Raw genomic sequence first — 25,204 nt, 5'->3', positions numbered from 1 at the left:
TATTATTCTCCTTTGCGTTGGAAGCCTAGAGCTCTCTCTGATTCAGGGATCCTAATTTTGTTGTTTAGATGGCTAAAACTTTGGCCAGTACAGCAGAGAACCTAATTTCTTTTTGTTGATTTATCTGATAGTAGCCCATAAATTGAATTTTGAAATAATACCCCCAGTGCTAGAATAAACGTAGCTGTTGCATCTGTGTGCATTTCCTGTAACTTACGTTACCTACTAAAAAACCACGCAGACCAGTCACATCTTTGCAAGACTCTTACAAAATTAATATGAAGATATTGCTCCTCAGAAAGCAAACCAATGTTCAGTGTTGTGAGGTGAGTCATCAAACATCTGCCACAGTTGCACCTACTCGGTTTATCACATATGAGTGGTGGAGCAGATGTCACACAATCATGCAGTTCTGAAAACAACACAAGATATTCCAGGAAAACAGATTAACCAGCACTAAGAGTCTTCAGAGTGTGCCCATTTTTAACAACATCAAAGCTAAAAGTCTCTAAAAACAAAGAGCCTACTCAAATTAGTAAGAAAGATATTAAGAGAAGAGCTGTTACTTACAATTTCCTTCCAGTACATTTGTGGTAAACAAAGAAACAAAACTTAATGAGGAATTTAGAGTCCAGACATAATGGATCAGATCCTTAACTGATAGTAAGAGGTGTAAATCCGTTAGCTTCAGTAAAATGATGCTTACCTTATTCTTTCTGGACTGCTTTGCAATAATTTCTGTTCTGAATCCATACTATGAATTAAAGGGTTACCACAATAAATAAATAAAAAACAAAAGGACTGAACTGATATATCATTGTGGAATAAATACTTTACTTTTTTCCCTGAGATCCTGCTACCAGGGGTTGGACTGCTGCATGGAGGGCTTGCAGGAGAGAGAGAGCAGATGCCCTGCACAAGTGGCAGATCTGAAAGAACTAAACCTTAAAAAGAGGATATTCTCCAGATGGAGGTGGTTCTCTCTGCTGCAGGTGTTGTCATTTCTTCCCCATACTGTGCTGCATGTGGAGACGCTGCCAGTTTTCCTTTGGAGCAGTGGTACACATAGTAATGCACGGCTTGAACCAGGATGTAGCAGAAGTCAGGATTCGAATGAAGACACTGCTGAACACAGGGTGATACAAAATACAAAATTGCATCCACACAGTTACTTCTTTAGCATGGATCTTTTTATCGTCAGTGTACAGCCACTGATTTTAGTTATTGTGGCATTAAATATCTCCAAATCCCTACCATTTCCAAATTGAAATGCAAATATTTTCAAACTGATTACTATGTACAGTGTTTTTTCTGCAGTGCCACAGCCCAGGACTGCCAGGACCTTCATCGCTCGCAAACAGAGAGCTCATAAAAATGTAAGGCACTCCAATAATTTTAAATCATTCTGTCCTGATGAGGGTGATTTAAAATCATTGTAGCGCTTCACATTTTTTCAGTTGTTCCAGTTTGGAAAGCAGTTAAGCAACATTGTAGCATAATGCATGAAAGCAACCTGCCTGAAATAATGATTTTAGTCTTCCAAAATAATAACAGTGAATTGGAAATGTCACTGTGAAAAGATGTCCATCAAGGACTCTAAATAGACATTTCAACCTACTTTTCTTTTATGACCAAAACTCTCAAGGCAGCAATGTAGCCCAGTAGGGCCCCAAGGGACACATCATTTTGAAATCCAAAGGAAGCTATTGTTTTCAATAGATGGAAGGACAGAAATCATCTTTATTCAGAAAGTCAAAGGGAATGAAGAAACTGAAGAGATTCTGAATTGTGGGCAGGGGTGGAGATTGAGCCTTTGGTGGAATAGTATTTGTGATCAAGTCATTGCAAAATTGCAATATTAACAAACACTGAGCATGAAGTGTTGCTATCAGCTCATTAATTCTGCAGAGTTGGATGTTGATGTGATGCAAAAGTAAGCTTATGGATCCTTCTGCTCTGGGTTTCCTTGAGATGCTCTTGGATTATTAGCAACACTGGATTTTTACTGGATATTGGAATATCACTGTGGTAGCTATTTCTGTGTGAAATGCTTTGATGACACTGAGAAAGAAAGGGAGCACATGGTAGGAATAATGCTCAAACAGATGTAAAAGTGGGACTAGACTGCCACGCACCATGTATGGTTCTGTTCTGTAGCAGTCAGTGGCAGTTCTTGGAGAGGGGAGTGTTTTCAAGATCATTTCCTTTGTCTCCTAGTGGTGTTGTGTAGGCGCAACTTGCTCTGCAAGTAAATCCTGCTTTGGTGATCAGCAGAAGTATAACTCGTGTTTTCAGAGTCTCTCCATCAAAGATGAGATGCCACAGTTAAAGCAATTAAGAGAAAGCTGTTGTAGCTCATGGTGAACATAAAGCAGTGGCAGAACAATAGACTCAAATATCTGGATTCTGAATTTTGCTTAGAAGCCATATGTTACTTTTGACAAGTAATTTGAAGGTTGAACTGCAGCAGATGTGAGATAAAGAGGAGACAATCAAAGAGCCTTTCTTGATTTTTATGGGGGCTGATAGGAATCAGTTTCTTAGTAGTAGCTTCTGCACTGGAGAAAAAGCAGGTGTCTATGCCTCTGTATACCCACAAAGCTATACTTCACCCCAAAGCAAGCACACAACTTTGGGGAAGAGGAGGTAACAGAAAGACACAAATCATTGCAAGGTAGGTATTTGGGAAACCTGGCCAGTTTTTTCTTGTTGAACTCAAGGTTCTAAGGGTTTAGCTCAGCTGATCTGGAACAAGAACCATTGTGGCAGGATACCTTTCCCATCTCACCCAACCTAAGTTAGGACAGCTCAAATTCTCTAAACCAGGGTTTTCTAGAAGTGTCCATATTTATTCTCAGTAAATGTACAACTGTAGTGTAGAATAATTCAAAAGTTGGCCACAGACAACTCATAGCTAATAGAGGGTAAAATACCAATCAAACAAGATATTTTTTTATAAAACTATTTTCTCTGTTCCACTCCAAGAGAATTTTAATAGTTTTGCTCTAGCTGTATTCAGTACTTTTATGCCAGTGAATAGGCAGGTTATCATATCCTACAGTAAAAATTAATTTGAATCATGTTACTTCAGTGATTTAATCAAGATACGTTGGGTTGGTTGCTTTTCCTTTGCGGAGTAAAGTCCCATACAAATGGATAAGAATGGATTCTTTTTAACTCCGTGTCTTCATATGTAAAACATAGAATTAGCTTTAAGAATTTAGAGATTATTTGTATATAGGCACACAAGCAGACATGCATATAGATATATAATTATTGTGAAAGTCCTCTAACATATTTGCAGAAAAAAATGTTGCTGTTTGAGCAAATGAGAGAGAGGGAGGGAAATGAAACTTGATGATCAACACTCTACTATCTATGAAGTTCATGATCTCAAAATAGCTGTGGGCCAAAAGAGGCTAGAACTGGCACTTCAGGTGCTTAGAGAAGACTCAAAAGTATAAGAAGGGGTAGCACCATTTCTCCCCTTGTGCATAGGGAGTGGTTTGATGTATATTGCCTTTATATGCGTTCATGTGAAGGCACACTATGCATACACATACACACACAGACACACAGAGATAGGTAGGTAGGTAGATAAGACAGACAGACACATATATCTGCTGATTCCTGGAGTCCATCCCATAGACTTATGTTTCAGCTCATGATAAGATGCAGCTGAGCTGGAATGAATGCTGTTACAGTCATAGGGAAAGAATAAAATGGGACCCGGCCGAGTCTGTGCCTCTCCCTCCTACTCAGTGTGTTGGATCAGAGACACATGGAGAGCCCCTGTCCCCCCTGCCCCTGCAGATACCAGAACAGACGTGGTTCCTCCCTGCTTCGTATTCTGTGGCAACTGGGACAATAGTGCAGATAAGCACCAGCCAGTGGCATCAGCAGCTACACTCAGCTGCTGAAGCAACCGAAGTCAAAACTACTGATGCTCAAGAGAGTTTCCAGTGATTTCAACTTAATGTTCTCTGCCTCTGCTAATCTCATTGTTTCCAGCCCTTCCTTCCTTCCTTTCTTCCTTCCTTCCTTCCACTTACATTTTTTCACCTTTCACTCTGTATTTACACAGTATAGCACTTTTCTGCTCTGTTCTTTCCCTCCCTCCAGAATTTTTTTGTCACTTGTGTTTGCATTTTGCTTATCCCCTTAACTGACTCTACTCCCATAAAAACCTAATATCATGTAACTGTCACACTGTTTCTCCACCTGGGGTCTGTCTTGTCCATTTTATTGCTGAGATTTTAATGCAAAAGACTATGTGAAAACCCTTGACTGCATAGTGCCCACCATAATAGGTCCTTTTTGGCTGGCCTTTACGCAGTACCTTGTTAAACATGAGTCATGATAATCAGATCCTACAACAGCATTATTTGTCTAAAATAGTGCTTCTCCTCTGTTCTGCTGTTTCCCTACCACAGGCACTTCACACATTTACACAACTGCTTCCTTTATATATCAATGCCATGTAATCAGTGTATGGTTCATTTTACAGGTTTCTCAGCTTTCAAAGTGAAATAAAATGATCTTTCTTCTATTTTGAGAATATCGTTCTTTTTAAGAAGTCTAAGCAAAGACACACGTTACTAGTAAGTTCGCAAGCAACTGCAAGAACAGAGAAAATTTAGAAGGAAACATGAGTTAAATAAGAGAAATACCGTTTGTTGTTCGCTCTTGGTTTGACAGTAAGGGAAAATATGTAGAAATTAAAATGATTAATTTATTTGTAGTTTTAATAAAGCAGATGTGGTTTTGTAATATTTGCTAGTGTTGGAACTCCAGAGCACAGCTATGGGTCAAATCCTTCTGTGGTGTAACTGTTGAATTCTTAGGGTTCTTTGGGAGGGCAAGTGTGGTGCAATGCTATTAGCATCCATTAGCAAGCAGCCTTTCATTTATTTTCATGCAAAGCCTGAACAGTTTGCAATTAAGAAAGAGCAAATTACAAAGGCTCAAGCTCCTAGATAAAATACGTCCTTGGGTTTGGGGTTAGAAGCCTTATCCAAAGACACGTAAACATCTGTATTTTAGATTCTTCTTATTTCTCTGTTACAGTTACAGCTATACAGTACAAACACTTTTGTCAGTATATGTAAAGTATTTAAACCCATTCTGGAATATATACCTGAACCTTCTTGTTCAACTTCAGACCTTAAGGGAGAAACCTTAAAGGGAGCAGAGGCTCTGCTCCAGAAAAACACTTAAGTTTCTGCTATATTTTATGTAAACAGAATGCTCCAGCTTTAGAATTAAGATTTAAAGACAGTGAATTAGAGAACGTAACAGAGAATCAGTTGTTATCCTGTACTATGGATCTGATGAATTCCAAGGTTAGAGCAAGGAAGAATTGAAACTATTGTTTCCATAGTCTCAAATTAGTCATAAACAAGCATTTTACTTGTGTTTAAATGCTTTGTCAGAGTGAGGAAATAGTCTTTCCTTAAAACTTACGTGGAAGCAATGTCCATGCCTTTGGAACCTGACTCCTGACTATTCACAAGTTTGTCATAGTTGGTCATCATAGTAAACTGACTCAGTAATGTAAGAGAGCTCCAGAGGATTACAGATTTGTTGGACTGGCTTGTTTCTTTCTTTTGTCATTAATATCATAAATGTTCTGGCCACACAATTTATCCCATTTCCCTTTGAAATTCATGACCCTTGAGAATATCTGTTTGAAAGAAGAAGCCGTTTTTACCTTTGTGACCAACTCATTAGAAGCTAGTTCATTACATCTATTTCTGCTGAGCAGTGTTTTATGCCATAAAGGGCCCAATGCAATTTTACTTAATTACAAAGAAAGTTAATTCTCAACAGTTTTCACTGTTGCTAAATATGTTACTCTATGAACAGAGCCATAAAAATTCAAAGTATTTCTAAAATGTCCCATTTCTTTGGTCTATGCAATAGGAAGCATTGCTGTGTAACTTTAAAATGCCAAAAATAATCAAGAAGACACGTTAGCCATCTCTTCAAAACATTTTGTTTCCAAGCCAGCAAATTCAGCTGCTGAATTTTTGTCCTTTGTTTTAGGATGTGAAAGTTCTGTTGCATAACTACAATTAAGGAGTCTCAGAAGGCTCTGAAATGTTACAGTATTCTGTGGATGCAAAAGCAGAGTCATTTTTCGTTTAGTTTTACAGCAGGGAAGGGGCACTGGCATGGCAGCATGTTGCCTTTTTTTAACATCTAGTTTACGATTCATTCTAAAATATTCTTTCATTTGGAATTAACTTCAGATATTCCTGTTCTGACAAGCAGAGTAAATATTTTAGCAAGGACTTTTAGAGAGAAATTTTGACAGTAACATACTCCTCCCTTAGTGTTACAAAGGAAATACTGGCTATCCAGACCAGAGTCAGCATTTTAATGGAAATGGTTCCAAAAGAATACGTAGGATGTTACAAATGTAAAATGCATTTAGTGAAAGAGTATACAGATGTCTTTCATGTATTTTAAATAGAAATGTCTAATTTGAGACTTGAGAAACTCAACAGCGATCTCTGCTTGTTATTACAATAGTATGTTGCGTGTAACTGTCACTCAGTGAGAAACAACACAAATCAAAAAGCAAAAGACGTATAAAAACAAGAAGTTAAAGGGGGAGACACCATCTTACAAAGCATTTTTGTTATGTTTTTGCCTTGATTAGAATCTATCCTTGCTTTTTATTTGCTCACATAATTCCTGCTGATGTCTATAGGGCTTACTGAAGACACAGGAAAAGAGAATAGAGGCCAGGCTGCGTGGGCTATAGTGAACCAAAACTGCAGAGATGCATACTTAACAGAGAGTTTAAAATAAAAATAAACCACAGCTTCTTTGCTTGGTTTCTGGAGCAGAAAGTCGCAAAACAAGCAGAAAACTTTTGGTTCTTGATGAAATGTTTAGTTTAGCTTCCTTACTTCAGCTGATTTGAGTGTTGCAGACTTTAACCTTTGTTTCAGTGAAAAGAATTTAGACCTAATTCGACTTAGGTTTACGTATGTGAAACCAAAGAACATATTTCAGAAGTAGCTTTAGCCTTATGTTTGCATTTTGTTCTTTTGCAAATGTGATGGAGGTAACCTTGATTTGCTAGTTAGTGGAATCACGCTTTATTGTGACAGAAAACTAAGAACAGTCCTTCAGTGAAAATAACAAAGACCTACCCCATGGTGATTGATGAGAACGTTGTACAAGTGAAATGGGCTGGAAAGTCATCATCTTGTCTTTTCTTTTGCCACAGGAAAGGCATAACAGGGAGATTTCTTTTCTTCTGGTCCTGATAAGGAATCTAACGAAGCATAAGGAGAGGTTACACAGCGTGGAAATGTGTTACACCCAGCTGCTCACTAGCTTGCAAAGCTGCAGTAAATAATACAGTTGCTATTTAATAAACAAAAGAAAACAGAAGTCCTTTGATAGTGATCCCTAGCCTCTCTCATTTGCCCTTCTTGAAGATACAGTTTGTTTCTACTTACTTGACTGTCATTTTGGGATAACTTAGAATTTTATATTGTATTGTATGATGTGCGAGGTTTTTTTTCTTGATAGGGAAAACAAAAGACTTCTCTTTCTTGGGCCTAGTTCAGCAAAGCAGAGATATATGTGCTACTCACAGGTTTTCTGTAAGTAGTTACAGTGCAGATGCACAAAAGGACATGTAGTTTTCTTTTCCAAATTGACTTACGTAGTCAATAGCAGACTTTTCTGCTTGTCATGAGTTAACCTTTTGAAAAGCAATACTGTATGTGTCACAAGCTACATTTGTCACATGCATTGTTTGTGACACTTTCAGAAGATACTGCTTCATGGAAGCAGTTTGTTCCATTGATTGGCTCTCTATAAGTTAACTTCTGACATATCTTCGGCTTTTTATTAGAAATGTTTGTTTAAGTTAACATTTGAGGAGAGGATATCGTGCCGGTGGAACATTGGAGGCAATCTTCACCCCTCCCAAAAAGACTATTGACTCTCATGTTGCAGCTTTCTCCCCATCCCAGACCTTCAGCCTCACTCGCAAAGCAAAGCTGATTCTTGTCTATTGTGCCAACATTAAGAAATAAGTAGGCTCATCACTTAATGTATCACTACAAGTTGAAGGTGCCTCCTTCTTCAAGAACCATAATTTACGCAAATGTAAATCAGTGTAATTTTGCTCAGAACTGGAGGGACTATGTCTCATGGCATTTCAGAGAGACTTGAGCGGGTGTGTGGGGCCATATCACACCACTGCAGCCACAGCAAACATGTCAGGCACATTTATTTATTTATTTACACCTGTTAACGTTTTGTTATGACTCAAATCTGGAGATGAGCTGCTGAGGCATGCTAATGGCTGGCATCTTCTGCTGATCTACCTTGCTTGGTAATCACCTGACCTATGGGATGCAGCACCCCAGAGAGATGGAGTAGGACCACATGGATTCAGAGCGAGTGTGATGGAAGAGGAAATGGCTGAGTGGGATGGGGTCTAGTGCAGGCATGAAGAGAAGTGTCAGAACTGGGGAGAGGGCAGGAACGGGCAACAGGCCACATGAAGGGAGGAAAGAAAGAAATAAAGGAAAAAGTAGGAAATCAGAAAAGAAAGGACAAAGTAATAAACCATGTAAATGGAAGGGAATGGGCAGCCATTCCTCTAGTCTGGTACTATTGGCAAACTTCTGGTGCTTTTGGTGAAAACAAAAGACTTTATGCAGTAGCTTGACTCGGTTCAAAATCTCTTCTCTATGCCTGTGTATAGGGTAAAGTTCCCCTTTCGTAAAGCTGTTGGTTCGGGAGACGTTGATTTTTTAACTCAATGTAACAGAATTGTGAATAAATTGCTACTGTAAATATGGAGAACAACTTAATCTGCTGAGACCTTCCAAGAAACAATTATCTTTTTCTTTACTTTTGATGCAGGTATACTAAGCATCAGTAAAATTCTCGTCCTGAAGGCTATTTTGGCAGTTCATACAATGCAATAACAATATTGAAAAGCTATTTATACAATTCTTGGACTGGGGCTTCCAGCCAAACTTGTTCCAGTAGCCACTGTCCATTCTCAGCTCTTCCTTGAAGCGCATTTATACCCATAACTTACATCCAAGAAATCTTTCTTCCTGTGTATATCCTTGGCTTTCTTGAAGGTTCTTATGCCTTTATAACTGAAAGCAAATCCTAGATCTTTGGAGTACTTAGGAAACATTAACCAGTTAATCTTTGCAACAGTTATGAAGTAGTTAACCATTATCTGTGAATTTATTATATGGAGCAAGAGAGGCAGCAAAGTTAAATTAACTCCTATGACTAGAGCTCAGGTAGTAATTGACCCAGTGTTGAGCCATTGCACAGCACTGATGAGCATCACAGTACGTACTTCTTCCATGCAAATACACTACAAGCCAAAAGAAAATTGTTGAAAAGTAGCTTTTAAAAAGTACACAACTGAGCTTTAGTTATGCTATGTTCCCTGGAGAGGTTAGGAAGGTATTGTCTCCTTACTTTGCTCTATGTTGACATCTTTAATAAAATCGGTTAACTATTTGTTAGCAGAGTGTCTAACACTACAGATAGTAGCTGTATTTCATTGTCTGGTGTCATGTTGACACTTAGTCTCAGAGAGAAGGTTGGCTACATCTCTGTAAAAGTCCTGCTGGTTCTGATGAGTGTGAGAGGAGGTTGGGAATATTGAAAAGAAGTGAGATGAGCTCAGGTCTTTGAAAACTGATGGACAGAGTCCCAGTGACTTCACTGGGCTTTGGTTGTGCTTAATACAAGGCTACCTTCTTCGGCATGCAAGTGCCATTCATGACCTTGCTGAATTCCTAGACATTTCTATGACAGAAGCAATGAAAATTAATTAGACCCATAGTTTAAACTCTACAGTAATCCCAATTTGTAATTCACAAAAGTGACTGCTATCCTGCCACCCTCTTTAACAGTACCTTGAGCTCTTATCTATCTGTATGTGTCACAAAATATATTTTATATGTCTGGGAATGGAGCAGGTCTGTGTTATAAGTTTAAACAAGTTTTCTATTAAACAAAAATTGCTGGACTAAATTTGAAGGGCCATACGACTTACATGCCCAAGTTCTACTAATTTTAAATTACGGTTTTGTTTCGAATCTGTAGGATCCTATTCACTGCTTTTTTTCTCGGTAGTTTTAAAAATGTCTAACTTATTGTTGCCATGCAGGTGTTTCATAAAGTATCCATGCATTTTTAGTGGATACCATTTAAAAAATCAACTGAGAGAAAATAAAGGAACAATCTTCTTGAGCCTTTTATGTCTAGCAGTTTGGCAGTTTTCAAAAAAGTCTTGGCTGAAGTGCTCAAAGCTGCTTTGGGCATAGGCGATCTGGACATCTATACCCCTGGGATACCTCTGAAGTCTCATCCTTTGTTGTTATATATCAACATTTAAACAAATCTCGGCCTTCTTGATGGCACACTGCAGACAAATCCAATGAGAATTTCTGCAGAAATATCAGTAACGTTGCCAAGGTGTTGATAGACCATTAAGAAGTGTAGTGTGTTATAAATTCGTATGTATTTACATAATTTGAATGCTCCTCTGGACCAGAATCTTTGTGGTCTAAGCTGCCTGCACACGATTTTGAGCATGTTAAGTTGTTAGTCTTTGTTCTGAGGTTAGGCCTTCTTGTGCTCAGGTGACGGTGGAGAGCTGTCATCTTCCAGGGCCTTCCACATAATCTCTAATGTTAGCTTAAGCCAGTAGCCCCCAGAAGATAAATTTACAGATCTACTTTCCTAAGAGACTTTACCTTCTAAGTCCGAAGCTGTTTGTAAAGCATTTTTCTTGATGTATGTGCACAGCATTGTTTCAGCTTTCTAATCACTGACCAGCTGGCTTGTTAGTGAATAGAGCTGTGGGCCCCTTGCCACATTTCATGTGAGGTCTTGGCTGGGTGGCCAAGCAGGCAGCCTGCAGCCAGTGTCAAAGCAATTCAAGAGGTATTGGCACAGCAGTGTCCCCATTAATTTCTGCTTGTCACATGCTGTCATGCAAGTTACACCAGAGAGGAAATGACCGTTAAAAAAAAAAAGTATGCTTGTGGCACTTTGTCCCCTCCAGACGTTACCCCTGAGGTTGAACAAGTGGATACAATTAGCTGCTATCCACAGACAGCTGCAGGGAAGGAGAAGGCGAGATCTGGGCCTCACAGCAACGTGTCTTGCTCTTTGCAAGGAGTGTCAGCTGTCAACATATGCCATATTCTTAACCCTTCATGGAGTTTGACTAAGAAGAACCATTATGACCAACGTTGTCATGAAGGTGCTGGTAAATAGCAGAAGTGCTGATTGAGCATCATTTTCCTCTAGGGAAGCAGTTTGTTGGTACCATCCCTTGTGAGAACTGGCTCATCAGTGGCTGATAATTTACTGTAGTTTGTAGATTCCAGCAGAAACTGACACAGTGAACTCCTGTCAGAAGCATACTGAAGTAGTTAACGTGAGTCACCTCCAGCTTTACAACTTTCATGGGTGGTCTTCTTTCTCCGATTACAACAGGAGACCTTCCACAAGGATTGCACTGTGACAAGTGATGATACACTTTGAACGTCCCAAAATACAGCTTGGGAATGCACAAGCAAAGGCTATGAAGAGGAAATGGCAGTGATGTCCCACAATGAGAGAAGGAAATATATATTATTAGAAGCATTGAAATCTTTTTTTAAAACTGAAAGCACTAAGCTTTGCTCAGAGGTGGTAGAGATAGGGGAGTACATGCTGTGCTCCAGAGTAGATTGACTTCATCAAGTGGAAGTCTGGGGTTTACCCTAGAAGGAAGAGACTCTCAGCATCAGTTGAAAGAAGGATGACTTGCCTTGTGGAGAAACATGACCATTAAAGAAGCTGGAATTATGTGAAAGGTGTACTCCAGAATTCAAACTGCAACTCTATCCCAACCATCCAACTTGACCTGATGTGGCACTTAGATACCAAATTTTGGCTGCTTTCAGTCCCCAGACATGTACCAGAAGAGGCTTCAGAGCCAATGCTACAAATCTGAAATGCTATTTCAAGTCATTTGTATGGTGCTTACCAATGGATGAGGCAATAAAGAGTTTGGGGGATTTCTTGATTGATTTTAACCCTTATCTCTTTTTCACATGGTATGAAGAATAAAAGAACAGAGTGCTTAACTGTCAAACCAGGATGCACTGTGAGATACTACTGTCTCAAACACAGACTGTTTTATAAAAAGTTTATAATAAAAGAAAGGAAGTTTCCCAGAAAGTATTCGGGAATGTACAGAACTGTGATTATATCATCTAGAGATACGGAAAAAAGTCCGATTTTTTTGCTTATCTAGGTTCAGATCTATAAATTCTCTTAAGGGCTGTGCCTTCTATTGTTTTTTTTTTTTTCTGCTAGGGACAAAGAGTGGAAATGTTTGAACAGTGAAAAAGATTATTAATCACAAAATAGCATTTGCCTGCTGTAAAAAATTCACAGCCAGGACAGGTCTTGGTAACAGTGCCACGTTTGTCAATTTCTGTAAAAATGTTAAAACAGAATTCCCCTCTGTTCTCATTTAATTTGCATGTATTTTCTCTTAAAAATGCAAGTTACATGGGAAATGTTATGTGTTTCATTTGCATGTCTGGTAATGCCATTTTGATAGGATTTTTTTGGTACACTGAATCACTGAGAATAAGTAAGTAGGAGAATAATTATATAGAATTTGTTTCAGTCATGCAAATTCTTCTCATAAAATATGAAATACAGCAGCTGATAAAGTAAAACTTGAAAGGTCTGTATTGCAAACTGATTTGACAGGTGTTGAGCTATAAAATAAGAAATTGATATGGAAAGACTTATAGAGAGTTCAGTGAATGTTGATCTGCATGAAATTAAATGCATCCACATGTATGAGTATACATGTGTATGTACATATATATCCCACAGATGTTAAGTACATATTTCATGTACTGAATTTGATCTTTGGTTCACAGCTGCTGAGATCAGTATGAAAATCTGGCAGTATTAAGATACCAGTAAAGCAGACTTGTACTAAGATTGAAACTTTTAAAGACCTCTAAAATAGTAATCTGAGTCTCTATTTTAAGGAGGGCAGACAGTTACTCAGAATAGTTGACTGAACACAATAAAGTGCCTATATTTGCCTTAATATAGTCTTAATAATGCTGCCTTTGCTGCTGGTGAGCACTGGTGTTTGAAGCACTACAAAATATGCTTGGTCAGAATCTCCTCTGGCAGCACAAATTCAGTGGTTCCCTTCCGTCTCAGAAGGGACGGTTGGTGAGTTTAAGCAAAGGGACTAGAACATGTTGAACCTGCTGTGGTAGCTGTGAATTTAATTCAGTCTACAAACAGAAGCGTGACAATGCAAGAAAAATTGTGCCTTGGTATATTGAAAGCTTTTATAAACATACATGAAATTCAGTCATAAACTTATGATGATGCATTAGCATTGTTAAGCTTCAAATTTTTTCAGAGTCTGCTATGACCTTCTATAATTCTGTTAAAACTTTGCATTTCTCTTGAATATTATACACAGTCATGGTACTATTGATTGAGAGTGACATATAATGTTCATGATGCATAGGCTGGTCTCTGAATAGTAGTGACATTTGCAAGTTTTACAAGATTGACTGTTAAATGATTAGTTGACTATGTATTCCACAGTAATTTATTTAGGACTTTCTCATCTTGTTTACCTTACTACTTCTAGTAGCAAACAAAACAGTCTTCAAAACAGTGTTTTAAAGATTCCAGCCTGTCAGGTACTGTATCTTCTAAACTGTTAAACAGTTCTAGCTATTAAATAACAAACCAGAACAAAACAGACAACAACCCTGCTGTATTCATTTTGTGTTTATATTTTTGCAGTGAACTAGTAAGGATAACATTGCCTTCAGTGGGATTAATCAAAACACTAAAATGCATATATACATGCATGCATATCTTTGTGAGTGTGCATGTCTTCAGGGTTCTTTATCCTAACAGTTTGATAATGCAGAATCAGTTGTCTGAGCTGTACTTTCTTTCTTATAAAAGTAATTTAAAATAGATTAGAAACTGTTTACCAGAATATATTTTTGAATATCCGTTGTCTACTCTGAGTGTGTTGAAGTATCTTTGATATGCAAATTTTGCAATTCAAAAATAATTATGCAAATATATTCCTTCATATTTAAAAATACATATGTTAATTAATTTTAAACAAATTGTTTACCTTTAGGGTAGCAGCATACAAAACACCACAATTATTAGAATAATTCCTTGCATGAGCTTGGCAGGTATTAGTTTCCTTCTGCTAATAATATGCTAAGTGAATTTACTGTATTTTTCTCTCTGCATAGCATTTTATTCTATGAACAGAAAACGAACATTTTGTCTAGTATAGCAAAGTTGATTAATATAACTAAATGAACGAGTCGTTTGGATTTGTTGTTCACTCATCGAAACAGTAAATATTTAAATTGAACATGCTGTGAAGTTCACAATCTCTTGGTACTCTCTAGTTAATCGACAGGAATATCGCAGCAGTCTTCTCTTCTGAGGGGCAACCCTTGCCCTGTGAATACTTTAATGGAGAGCAATCAGACTACTCTGAGATAAACTATTACCCAATGTAAGGAAAAATAAGAGCTTTATGTTCCAAGTGTATATTGGGTTGGATCATGGATGACTCCTGAGAGGTTATAATGTGGCCAGGTGAAGGCAAAGAGCACAGTGTCCTCCTCCGTTTCTGAATTCCCTGCAGGGAGACTGATCAGAATGGCTTTTTCCTGAGAGAAGAAGGAAAAGGGCGCAAGGGCACAAGGGCAGGATCTATCTGCCTCTTACCATGCCCCAGCACTGCACTCAGCAGCTGCATGAAGAGCTGCAGCTCCACAGGCTGTGGCAAAATGGTTCTCTGCCCTCACCATTACAGTTGTGGCATTCTAGATAGGCTGGTGTGATGGGTTCCCAGCCCAGTGAGAGGTCAGGATTCAAGAAGGAAAATCACTGCATTTAAGGAGTCACTATGTTATTACTAATGCCTTTGGGATTCGGTGTAAAAACATTAATCATGTCTTTTGCTATTCATGTATCTGTGCTGTGTAATTCCTCAGGAATGCCATTGTTTTTTTGGCATTAATTAATTTTGGCTGTTTCTTACAAAGTATAACCATAGAAGCGCTGTAATTATTCTGCTTCAAAAATAGGCCCCAGAGAATGTGAAAACTCTTTAAACTTTCATTCCAGCATGTTTAAAGAACACCCTTTAAAATGAAAGCAGTTTGATGGTTGGGGGGTTTGGCTAATTGTGTAGGATATGAAGGAAGCCTCGTCCTTCTCCTCTGCTCAGAGAAGGTCCTGCTGTTCAGTGAGAAGCAGTGAGCCTTTTTGTCAAACCAGCTTGACTGAATCATGACACATTGCTGTCTAAAACTCGACTCCTTTGTTTACACACGCGGTTGTCTCTTACGCAAACTCTCCTACAGGAAATGTTCAGGATGAGTATCCCAGCACCTGCTATCCAAAACGAGTTAGAAATAAATAACAACCCTGGGGGGAGGATGCAGGTTGTTGTGCAGGTGTGTGAGATATTTCACAGAGGAGCAGGAGAAAAGTTAGGAGATTCCAAAGGGTTGTTGGGTTTTGCCAATTGTTAGCACAGAAATAGAGCAGGAAGAGGAAAATAGGCACGAATAAAAAAACACATAAAAACTTGTGCATTAGTAGAAATGGAGGGTCTGTTGTAGTTGACAGGGATCTGTACCGTGTTATCTTTATTTGGTGATAGGACCAAGTGTATATGTGGGCTTCCACGAACTTAATTTTCTCTGGTATTAGGAACTCCTATCACCATGACTGACAGGAATGTGGTTAAAAGTTTTTTTTCTTCATGTGCTAGTCAGTGGAGGAAGAACTTGACATTCACCTAATGAGCAGCCATTCATATGTGTGTCATCTCTGAGTGCATGTGTACTCTAAACACATAGTATTCTTGGTGTTTTCCCTCAAGTTGTGTTGCACTGTGTCACTCTTTACAAAGACAAAATCTAGCTTCTATACCTTTATCACAATAATGGGCTAGCCTGGCCCAACAGCCAGTTCCCACCCAGCTGCTCGCTCACTTCCGCTACCTCAGCAGGATGGCTACAGAAAATAAAAAAAGAACAAGGAACAAGAAATCTCATGAGCTGAGATAAGACAGGGAGATTGCTTACCAATCACCATCATGGGCAAAATAGACTCACCTTGGGGAAAATTAACTTAGTTTAATGCCAGTTAAGATAAATATTTAATTACTAATTCAAGTAGTGGGAAACAAAAAGGCAGACATCAAAAGAACGCCTTCTCCTGCCTTTTTCCAGGCTTCACATCACTCCTGACTCTCCCCTATCCTGAGCAGCACAGGGGCATTAGGATGTGGGGGTTGTGGTCAGTCCATAGCAGCTCCTCTCTGGCGCTCCCTCCTCACACTTTCTGCCTGCTCCAGCACGGGTCTTCGCAACAGGATTTGTTCACTCAGGAATATCCTCCTGCTCCAATGCAGGTCCTCCATGGGCTGCAACGTGAATATCTGCTCCACTGTGGAGTGCGTCCTCCTCCATCTCTTACCTTCGTGTTCCTTGTGCTGTTTCTCACTCTTCTTGTTCCCTCCCCTTTCCCTCCGGTCTTTTCTGCCCTTTCTTAGATAGATTTTCATGGATGTGCCACCATCATTGCTGATGGGTCTAGCTGTGCCCCACGGTGGATCCATTTGAGCCGGCTGGAGCCAGCTGTATCTGGCACTGGACAGCCCCTGGTCTCGCCTTACAGAGGCCCCAGCTGCCAGCCCCTGGGCACCAACACCAAAAACAACTCTGTACTTTCTGTTTTCTTTGAGTAGCTACTTGAGTTATTTGGTCAACAGCCATGCCAACCTCTATTGGATTAGGCAGCCAGGGTACTCCAGAGGATCGGACTGGTCTTTAATGGTGAGTAAGTTACTGCAGGCAACTCTCAGATAGTTTAGCTGAAGTCAGGAGGGTGGGTAACTCTTAAAGGATTGGAGTGTTATTTTGAAAAACAATGGCCTGGAAGGGATTTATGGACAAGAAGTTGGAGGAAGGTCAAGAGGGGTCAGTGAAGCGTAGGGTCAAGAGGGGATAGGACAAGAAGGAGGCACAAGTCTGTAGGAAATCAAGGCTTTCTGCTCCTGCTGCTCCCAAGTCGGGAAATGCGAGCCGTGAAGCAGCCTTTTGGCAGAGGCAGCAACAGCAGCTGCTCAGCCTAACCCAAGCCTATCCCTATCCTCGCTGACACTGGAGGCAGAATATGAAGCATGTATTTCTGTGTATTATTGAGACTCGTGATATAATATGGTATTGCTTGAGAAGTTCAGTGTAATTTGGTCCTGACATTCAGTGCGGATATATTCACCGTGTTTGATGGAACACACAAAAGATGTGGCGTTTCCATAAAAAATTTTGCTCCTAGCTGTTTGCATTTTGAGACTTTTACAAAATTAAAGCTACATATTTGCCTCTAAGAAAGTGTTCATTGCATCCCAAAATAGCTCAGTTTTCTACTGAGTTATGGATAAATATTTTAGATTTGTGCATAGACGACCTCAAAAAAGTAGCCTGAAAAGGAAATTCGTTATAAAGCCATAATTATCTGAAAGTAATCACAGTGGAATAATGTATATATCTTCAACTCCGGCAACAATCATCATAGGTTTTGTGATGGTAGAAGCATGACAGGAATCTCTAATCTGAAACAACAGGCACTATTCTGTGTCTGTGTTTTTAAACATACAATGTCCAAAGATCATCTGATAGACGTCAGTAGACGTTTGATCATGACTCATTGGAGCTTGTTCCTGAAATCTGTTAATGCATGAATCTTCTTTTCTGTTTGGTAGAATTGATCATTTTTCAATTAATTTTTGAAATATGATTCTAACTGTAATTCCAAAGCATGGTTTATCTAGCTACCATAGAAATTTTTGCAGGGAAAATCAGACATGGAACAAACTAATTCATGAAGAGTCTCTTGCAGTTATCTCTAGATATTGGAAGCTAAGATAACATGGGGTAATCATCACTAACAAAAATGGATGCACTTCTGTCAGATGAGTGGAATTATCTTAATTTAAGTAGCTAGTGATCTGACTTGTACATGTTTGCAGACTTTATTTGTTAGCAAAAGGTTACCATCTTCTGATACGAGTGACAGTATCAAAGAAAGCGCACAGCCAAGGCTTGAGTCTGATGTTTCTTCCAAGTGGCTGGCTGTCAGCCTTTCAAATGTGAGTCCTAATGGTTTCTGACTACGCTTGTGTATAGCACAATTATAATCATTCATTATGGATTAAAAAAAATCATTTAACAGCTCTGTCTTTTATTTGCTCTGTTTTTGAAAATCTATTTGTGCAAACAAATACCAAATTCTGAGCTACACATTTTGGTATTCTGAATTTGAAGTGCATAATAATAAGCCCGTGTAATGAAATTTTGGGTTCTACTCTTTTTCTGGCTGGCTGAGAATTTAAAAAAAAACCCAGTAAGTAATGACGAATAACAAATGGTCTTTTTACATCAAAGTATCCTTCTTTACTCACACAAATCTTTTGAAATCTGTTCATACGTGTAATAGTAAGTAATAAGGGATAGCAAAAGAGTATAATCAAGAGTCCAAGATGAGTACTAGAGAATAGCATGTATGGACTAACTCTGAATTTCCAGGAAGAGGAAATCTAGCACTTTTTTCCTCCAGTTTTCCTTCTTCTTTCTAATACCATTTAAATTTACAGTAGCTTGGGACACTTTTTGGCTCCACATCTCATTTTTTGTGTGTGAAGAGAATTACAGCAAATTGTGTTAATATTTTGAGTCCTCTGGGTCAGGGAAAGCGATAACAGTTTCTATTTTCAAATATTTTCTTTTTTTACCTATGCCTGGAAGAAGACTCTGAATATAGAAACTGAAGGTATTGCTTGCAACTTGCAACAAGCAGAGCAGAATTACATTTGAGCTTGAGGAAGAAAGCTGAAATAAAACCAGCATCAGATGTAGAAAAAAATATTCTTGATATGTTTGGTAAATGCAGGAATGAATTTACATGCTTAACAATTGAGTAGGATACAGAAATGTTACCAAGAAGGGACTTGCCAGGGTCTACTAACTAATCCTTAAGTTCTTTAAATTATTTCTTACTTTATCTGATATTATGTCTATGTTAAATAAGAAAATAGGCTCAAATTCAGTGAAACCATTAAGTGCATACTTAATATAACCACATGCTTAAATGTTCCTGGCATGTTCTTTACATCTGCAAGACTGACCCACACACTTGGGACTTGATTTAAATTGTAATAGCACAGAGTGAGTAGATATGGTATTAATTCTACTGATGGCTGAAACCTGCAGAGACATAGTCCTAGCTCTTCCACATATTTCTGAACTACAAAGGGAAACTATATAAATACAAGAGGATTCAGTACACTTTGTGTATTTGTTTTAAAGGTGCAAAATTATCAGATCTCCATTTTTTCTGGGGAAGTAAAGAGAATAAAAGCCATCAGCTAACAGGGAATGGAGTTCTCTGTTTACCCTTTACCACTGTCCTTCAGAAGTGATAATAATTAAATGCTGTTACAGCATCCATAGTTCCATGGTAATATCTCCATCATCGGGGTCTTCAAATAAAAACTGATTACTTTATGAGCAGCCCACTGTCACTACTGTTTGGCAGACAGAGTTATAGGCTGTATATAGAAGTGGCCATGCTTTATCAGAGGTTAAACCAGAGCTTCCAGCCTTAACATTGATACATTTTAAAATACATTCTGTAGAGATGATCAAGAAATGTTACATTAAAATAATAATTTAGTGTTAAATTATATAGCAAGATCTATAATGAATATCTTAAAAATGCATCCAGCTAAAGCAGTATTATCAAGTTGAAAGTTTTGAGCTATTTTTAAACCTGTTTTCAGATATGATTCCATTTAACAGAGTGACTTGAATACATAACTTGAAAAATGCCCAAGTCCATAGAGAACAAAAGCAACCAAACTGAGTTTATTCTTCTTCTATTTTGTCATTCTTTATGCCTTCCAACTCTTCAATATCATTTTGCTTGTTAATAACAGGATTGGCAGACACCCTGCTGCATGGCTTGTGGGAAGGGCAGATGTCACCAGCAGACACAGAACTGGAGTTTCATGAACTGAAATCAAGTGCATACAGAAAATAAGCTTCTTATCTCTCTTATCTTACTTGTTGCAGCATCTTCTTGTAAATGCCTGGTTTGCAAATATAATTTTCAAGTTGACAGTATCCTTCTAATTTGGAATTCAGGGGATTTCTAGTATTTAGTTCTAAGTCTGTTGGTTCATTCCTTTCACTTTACTAAGATTGATGTGAAAACACGAGCACAGATGAAATAGTTTCTTCAGCTGGGGAAATGTTATGGAAGGTTGCATCACTGTAACGTAAAAGAAAACAAAATGAGAACTGTTACTTATAATTATTACATTGATTTAGTGCTAATTTTTTATTTATTGTCCTATTCAGCACATAATATACAACAGGTTTGTATTCTACATCATGTATAGAATGCAAGTAAATTTTTTTCTCTCTGTAGCCTTAATTTCTGGTGATTAAACTGTAGTTTTAAAAGCTTTTCTGATTAAAGTAAATTCTTGTCCCTGTTGAATAATAAAATTTCACCTCACTGGGGCAGGATAAAGCATAAACTTGTTAATATCAAAGTGATGTATCATTTAAAGTTAAGAGCAAATGGCTGCTATGTATTTTTCTTACTTGGACAGCGTTCTTTTGAAGTTGTCCTGGAATTTACAGACATGCTTTTGCTGTTTCTTTTAAGTATGTTGACCAGTCTTTATACTTCTGTCAATCAACCTCTAAAAATTTAACTAGAAACAATACATTAACTTAATAAGTACATCTGTTCAAGTCAGCTGGTTCTAGCAACATCCTGTCCATTTTATATTAATAGTTGTTTTTATGTCTTCTGCACATATTTAAGTCAATATTTATTGAATTAGTTTTGCACATTATGACAAGGAGTTTACTTGTTTGCCACCTTGTCTGGATAATTACATATTGATTTCTTCTTTATATTTAGGATATGATGCTTCAGCTGTTTCGGGGACTGGATTTTCTGCATTCACATCGTGTGGTGCATCGGGATCTGAAACCCCAAAACATCCTTGTAACCAGCAATGGGCAGATAAAGTTAGCTGACTTTGGCCTTGCACGAATCTACAGTTTTCAGATGGCTCTGACCTCAGTGGTGAGTTTCTGGAGGATTTTTTTTTTTTTTTTAATGCAGCAGTGTGCTTTAGTCTCTATGTTCCTGGCTATTTATCCCATATTATAATGCTGCCTCTGAAACAATCTCTGCAATTGTAAGTTACTTTTGTCTCCAAAAACAATTGCTTTCCAGCCAGGATTGATGTTATTGTGGTTGCTTTGTAAAAGCAGTAATTTATTAATTATTGGTTCTAAATTAAATCACATCTGATTCCTGAAGGATAGGTATTTGCTAGTTTTATGAAACTCCGTCAGTCTAGTTTCTGTTGTGACGCCAACTTCTCTTGCACATTAACCCTGACAGGTAAGGTGAAAGTTTCTGAAGTATATATTTTAAGATAAAACTCTGGTATCTTGCCTGAAAAAACACATAGGTAATTGTGAAAATGCCACACTGTCAGTTCTCTAATTTTCCATCTCTGTGAATACAGGTTCAATGCTTGCTCCTATATATTACTGAGTGATTCCAAATAGGGCTGTGCTGGAGGCCACTCAAGCAGATCTGGCAGCCAAAATCACAGCGATTTCCCAAGCCAGCTGTTAAAGAACGCCTTCAGTATTTCTAGGCCCCCTGTCACTGTTGCCCTTCTCCCAGGAGCAATCCTGGTTGTCCTTGGCTCAGACAGGAGCTCACTGCCAGAAGGTCTGGCCCTCTCCTGCGTTAATGTTGGTAGAGAAGCCCTGCCAGATCCTCGCTTTTTGACCCTGTTTCCTTGCTTTCTTGTCCTGCCCCACAGGATCATCTGCTGTTAGCTTGGCACAGCATCTCTGAAGTGTATTGCTGCATGCTGAGCCTGCTGCATGCATGCTGGGTGTCATTTGGTTTTGTTGCCTGCTCATGAATCTTTTTGTTTCCATTTTCTATTCTGGGTATCACAATTACCGTGGCAGTATCACTTACGCTAGAAACAGGAAAAGGAGAACTGCTGAGAAAAGAAACTGAAAGGAGCGCATCTTGCATTTTACATAATTTTATTGAATTTAGCCTGGCTCACACTGATAAAAAGCAATTCATTGTCATAATTAGTTACTGTAAGAGTCTTCCCATCATTGTGTGATGTAACTATGGCATCTTCGATTCTGGCTTCAGGTGGATGAAGGCAGGAAGCAACAGAAAATTATATCATCTTCATAAACATAGGAAGGTTTCCTCATCGCATAAAGCGTATATAAACTTTTGCTCTGGGGCTGGTTTTTATCTTGGTCTGTAGGATATAGACTAATCCGAACTCGAAAGAATCTCTCTGCTGAGGTCAGTGAGGACTCATAATGTTGTAACTCAAAACAGATCTTATAAGAAAAGGGAGAGAAACATAGGTACTGTTGCTGTATTGTTTCATTTCCCAGTAGTCAGCCAGTAACAGCTTCAACAAGTAATTCTATTGATCCATAAAATACTTTAAGCTAAAATTTCAGCATTGTAAGGCTTCCAACAAGGTGTTTTTGAAGTTCTGCATAGTATGAGGAAAAGATATCTACAGAACTGAGCAGGAGTTTGCCCATGATCGCACAGACTGTATAGAAAGGTCAAAAGACCCAGAAATAGAGTGCATCTACTGAGGCAAAAACATACCAAGAACCGATTGGAAGACAGCATTGCCAGAATTACTATGCAACAGATGTACGTATGCTCAAGCATCTCATATTTGCATGCTAGAAATCATTTTTCAAAGCCCCTCAGCTAGTACCGTTAGTGTTGCTGTGAACAAGAGTTGTTCAGATTAAGGGATTGTCCACGTGCAAGTTTGTGCTGTGTTCGCACAAGCGTTCAATTGTCATTGCAGCTGTGCTAAAAAGTATTAAAATAATTCAGCGACCAGTGACAAATAAAGTATATGAGCATAGATGTGGATGATGACTTTCACACCTAGAATTTACTGTATCATTATTTTCTTATTTAAGAACAAAAAGACATGGCTTTTTTAAGTTAAACATTTATTGGTCTAAAACCACTTACTTAGTGTTTAACACCTTCAAATCAGCTTTTGTCTGGGTATGTAGAAACCTATAGGGTAGTGTTGCTTACAATGTGATAATGTGGTATGGTTTTAAATGTCAGTCTTCTTTGCTCTTGCATAAAGTACTGGTTAGAAATTTTTACTGAATGTGTATTAGCTGACCCAGGCCACCAGTTTTCTGTTTTCCTTTTCTGAATGTAACTTATAAATTCGGCTAGCTGCTTTGTGTGTGAATTCTTTTTTTTTCTTCCATTCAAACTCAGTACAGGGAACAAAACTTTAAAAACAAAACCAACCTTCTAGTTTTTTTAAATGTACAGATATTCTTGACTTTATTCTGTTCCCAGAATAGCCTAAATTGCAGTTCTTCACCAGGCAGTGAGTAAACTTTCATTGACTTCAGGAGGACCAGCTTTGTTTTGAAGTGATTGCAGGAAAATATGTTGCATTATAAAAGACAGCATATATATACACATATATAAGTTTATGCAAGCCCTAGCTTGGAAGGATTTGCTTTGGAGTTATAATGAAAAGTGATCATGCAGACAGCCCAGCAATAAAAGGCACACTGCACGCGCTATCACTGTGATCATTGCAAGGGCTCTGCAGCATTTCCTTCAGAACACCAGCTTGCTGAAAGGTAAAACTACAAGAATCATCTTTTGAAGCATTAGATCATTCCCAAGATGGATCCTCATTCATTGTGCACAAAGAAACTCTTCAGATGGGACAAAAAGAGCTTGCCTTGAAAGTAATCCAGTAAAAACTGATCCAGCCCTAGTACTCTGGGTGCTGCAAATGGCAACTTCAAAGCAGTCTTCTCTGTGATAGCCAGTTATTTCTACAATGCTAAGGAATCCTTCTGGCAGATCAGTCATCTGGGCATATTGCTGTCATTTAAAGGAACCTCTTCATGTTTCCATCAGTGAATGAATAAACGATTCAAACTAATGTTACACAGGCTTATGGGGGGCAGGGCAGAGATCACTGCTCCCAGCTGTGGTCAGGCTGAGAACTGATACAGGTCTGAAATAACAGCACTAGAAAGAACAATGTCGGGTGGGGGTGTCTCAGATAGTGGGTAACAGGGCATACTTTTGGTTTCATACAAAGTTAGTCTCTTTTTCAGGTGTTGGTCTTGGCCCTTGGGGAAATTTTGAATAGGCTTTGTGATAACAGAGACGCTGCATAGGACAGCGGAGGAGGATTGATGTGACTGTGTAATTTTAGAGTTTGATAGCAAAACATAATGAACTGTCAGTTATTTTTCCTGGTGCAGAAAAATGGGAACTGAGTTGTAACTTTCTCTGAGTGAAGAAACAAATGGGTGTCTGGAAAATCTGAAGCTATATTATGAAAAAGAAATAAGCCATTTATCTACTTTCGTTGACTTCTAAATGACTTAAAGAAAGGCTGAATCATAGCACATGAGAATGCTAAGTGAGTTAAGTGTACATTGTTGTGATCACAGCATCTAGGTGTAGCTGAGCCTGTCCAGATTTTAAAACCTGACCTTCCTCAGGATCTGAGTGAAACTGGCAGAATTCTAGTGTTTGTAACACACTCATAATACTTTTTTTTGAAAATATGCACTTTACCTTAGATGGCAGCACTACTGATGGGGTTTTTTTCCTATGACATGCAAACAAAATTGGTTTATGTCTTCCTTTTGCAAAAAAACTGCTTGTTTTCAGATTTACTGAACATCAGAAGGGAAAACACATCTTTTCACAGATGCTTTAAGTTGTTGAATACTTGACTAAGCTGAATTGGCAATTACAAAGAGAAGACACAAAAAAAATCCTGCCATTACTGTCAATGAATAATTTTAGATTACACTAGCATTTTATTTCAGTGTTTCTTCAGGATAAAAACTTTCCATCCATTTCTGGCAGTCACTTCAGTACAAATGGTTTACATGTCACATCATGCAGGAATTTGGATTTCATTTTTTTG

At 38.4% G+C, this 25,204-nt stretch overlaps 1 protein-coding gene across 3 annotated transcripts in view; it reads left to right on the top strand.

Moving 5' to 3' along the window:
* Positions 1-25,204, top strand: part of CDK6 (cyclin dependent kinase 6) — a 140,811-nt gene that overhangs the window by 34,854 nt on the left and 80,753 nt on the right. For all 3 annotated transcript variants that reach the window (XM_069859633.1, XM_069859634.1, XM_069859635.1), the window contains exon 4: positions 21,103-21,270. In XM_069859633.1, coding sequence (XP_069715734.1) covers positions 21,103-21,270 — 168 coding nt within the window. The remainder of the gene's footprint in view (positions 1-21,102; positions 21,271-25,204) is intronic.

Source organism: Phaenicophaeus curvirostris, chromosome 6 (assembly GCF_032191515.1).
Source record: "Phaenicophaeus curvirostris isolate KB17595 chromosome 6, BPBGC_Pcur_1.0, whole genome shotgun sequence".
NCBI classification, from domain to species: domain Eukaryota; kingdom Metazoa; phylum Chordata; class Aves; order Cuculiformes; family Cuculidae; genus Phaenicophaeus; species Phaenicophaeus curvirostris.
Note: the sequence above shows the minus strand (reverse complement) of the source record. Positions and strands in the feature narration are given on the sequence as shown.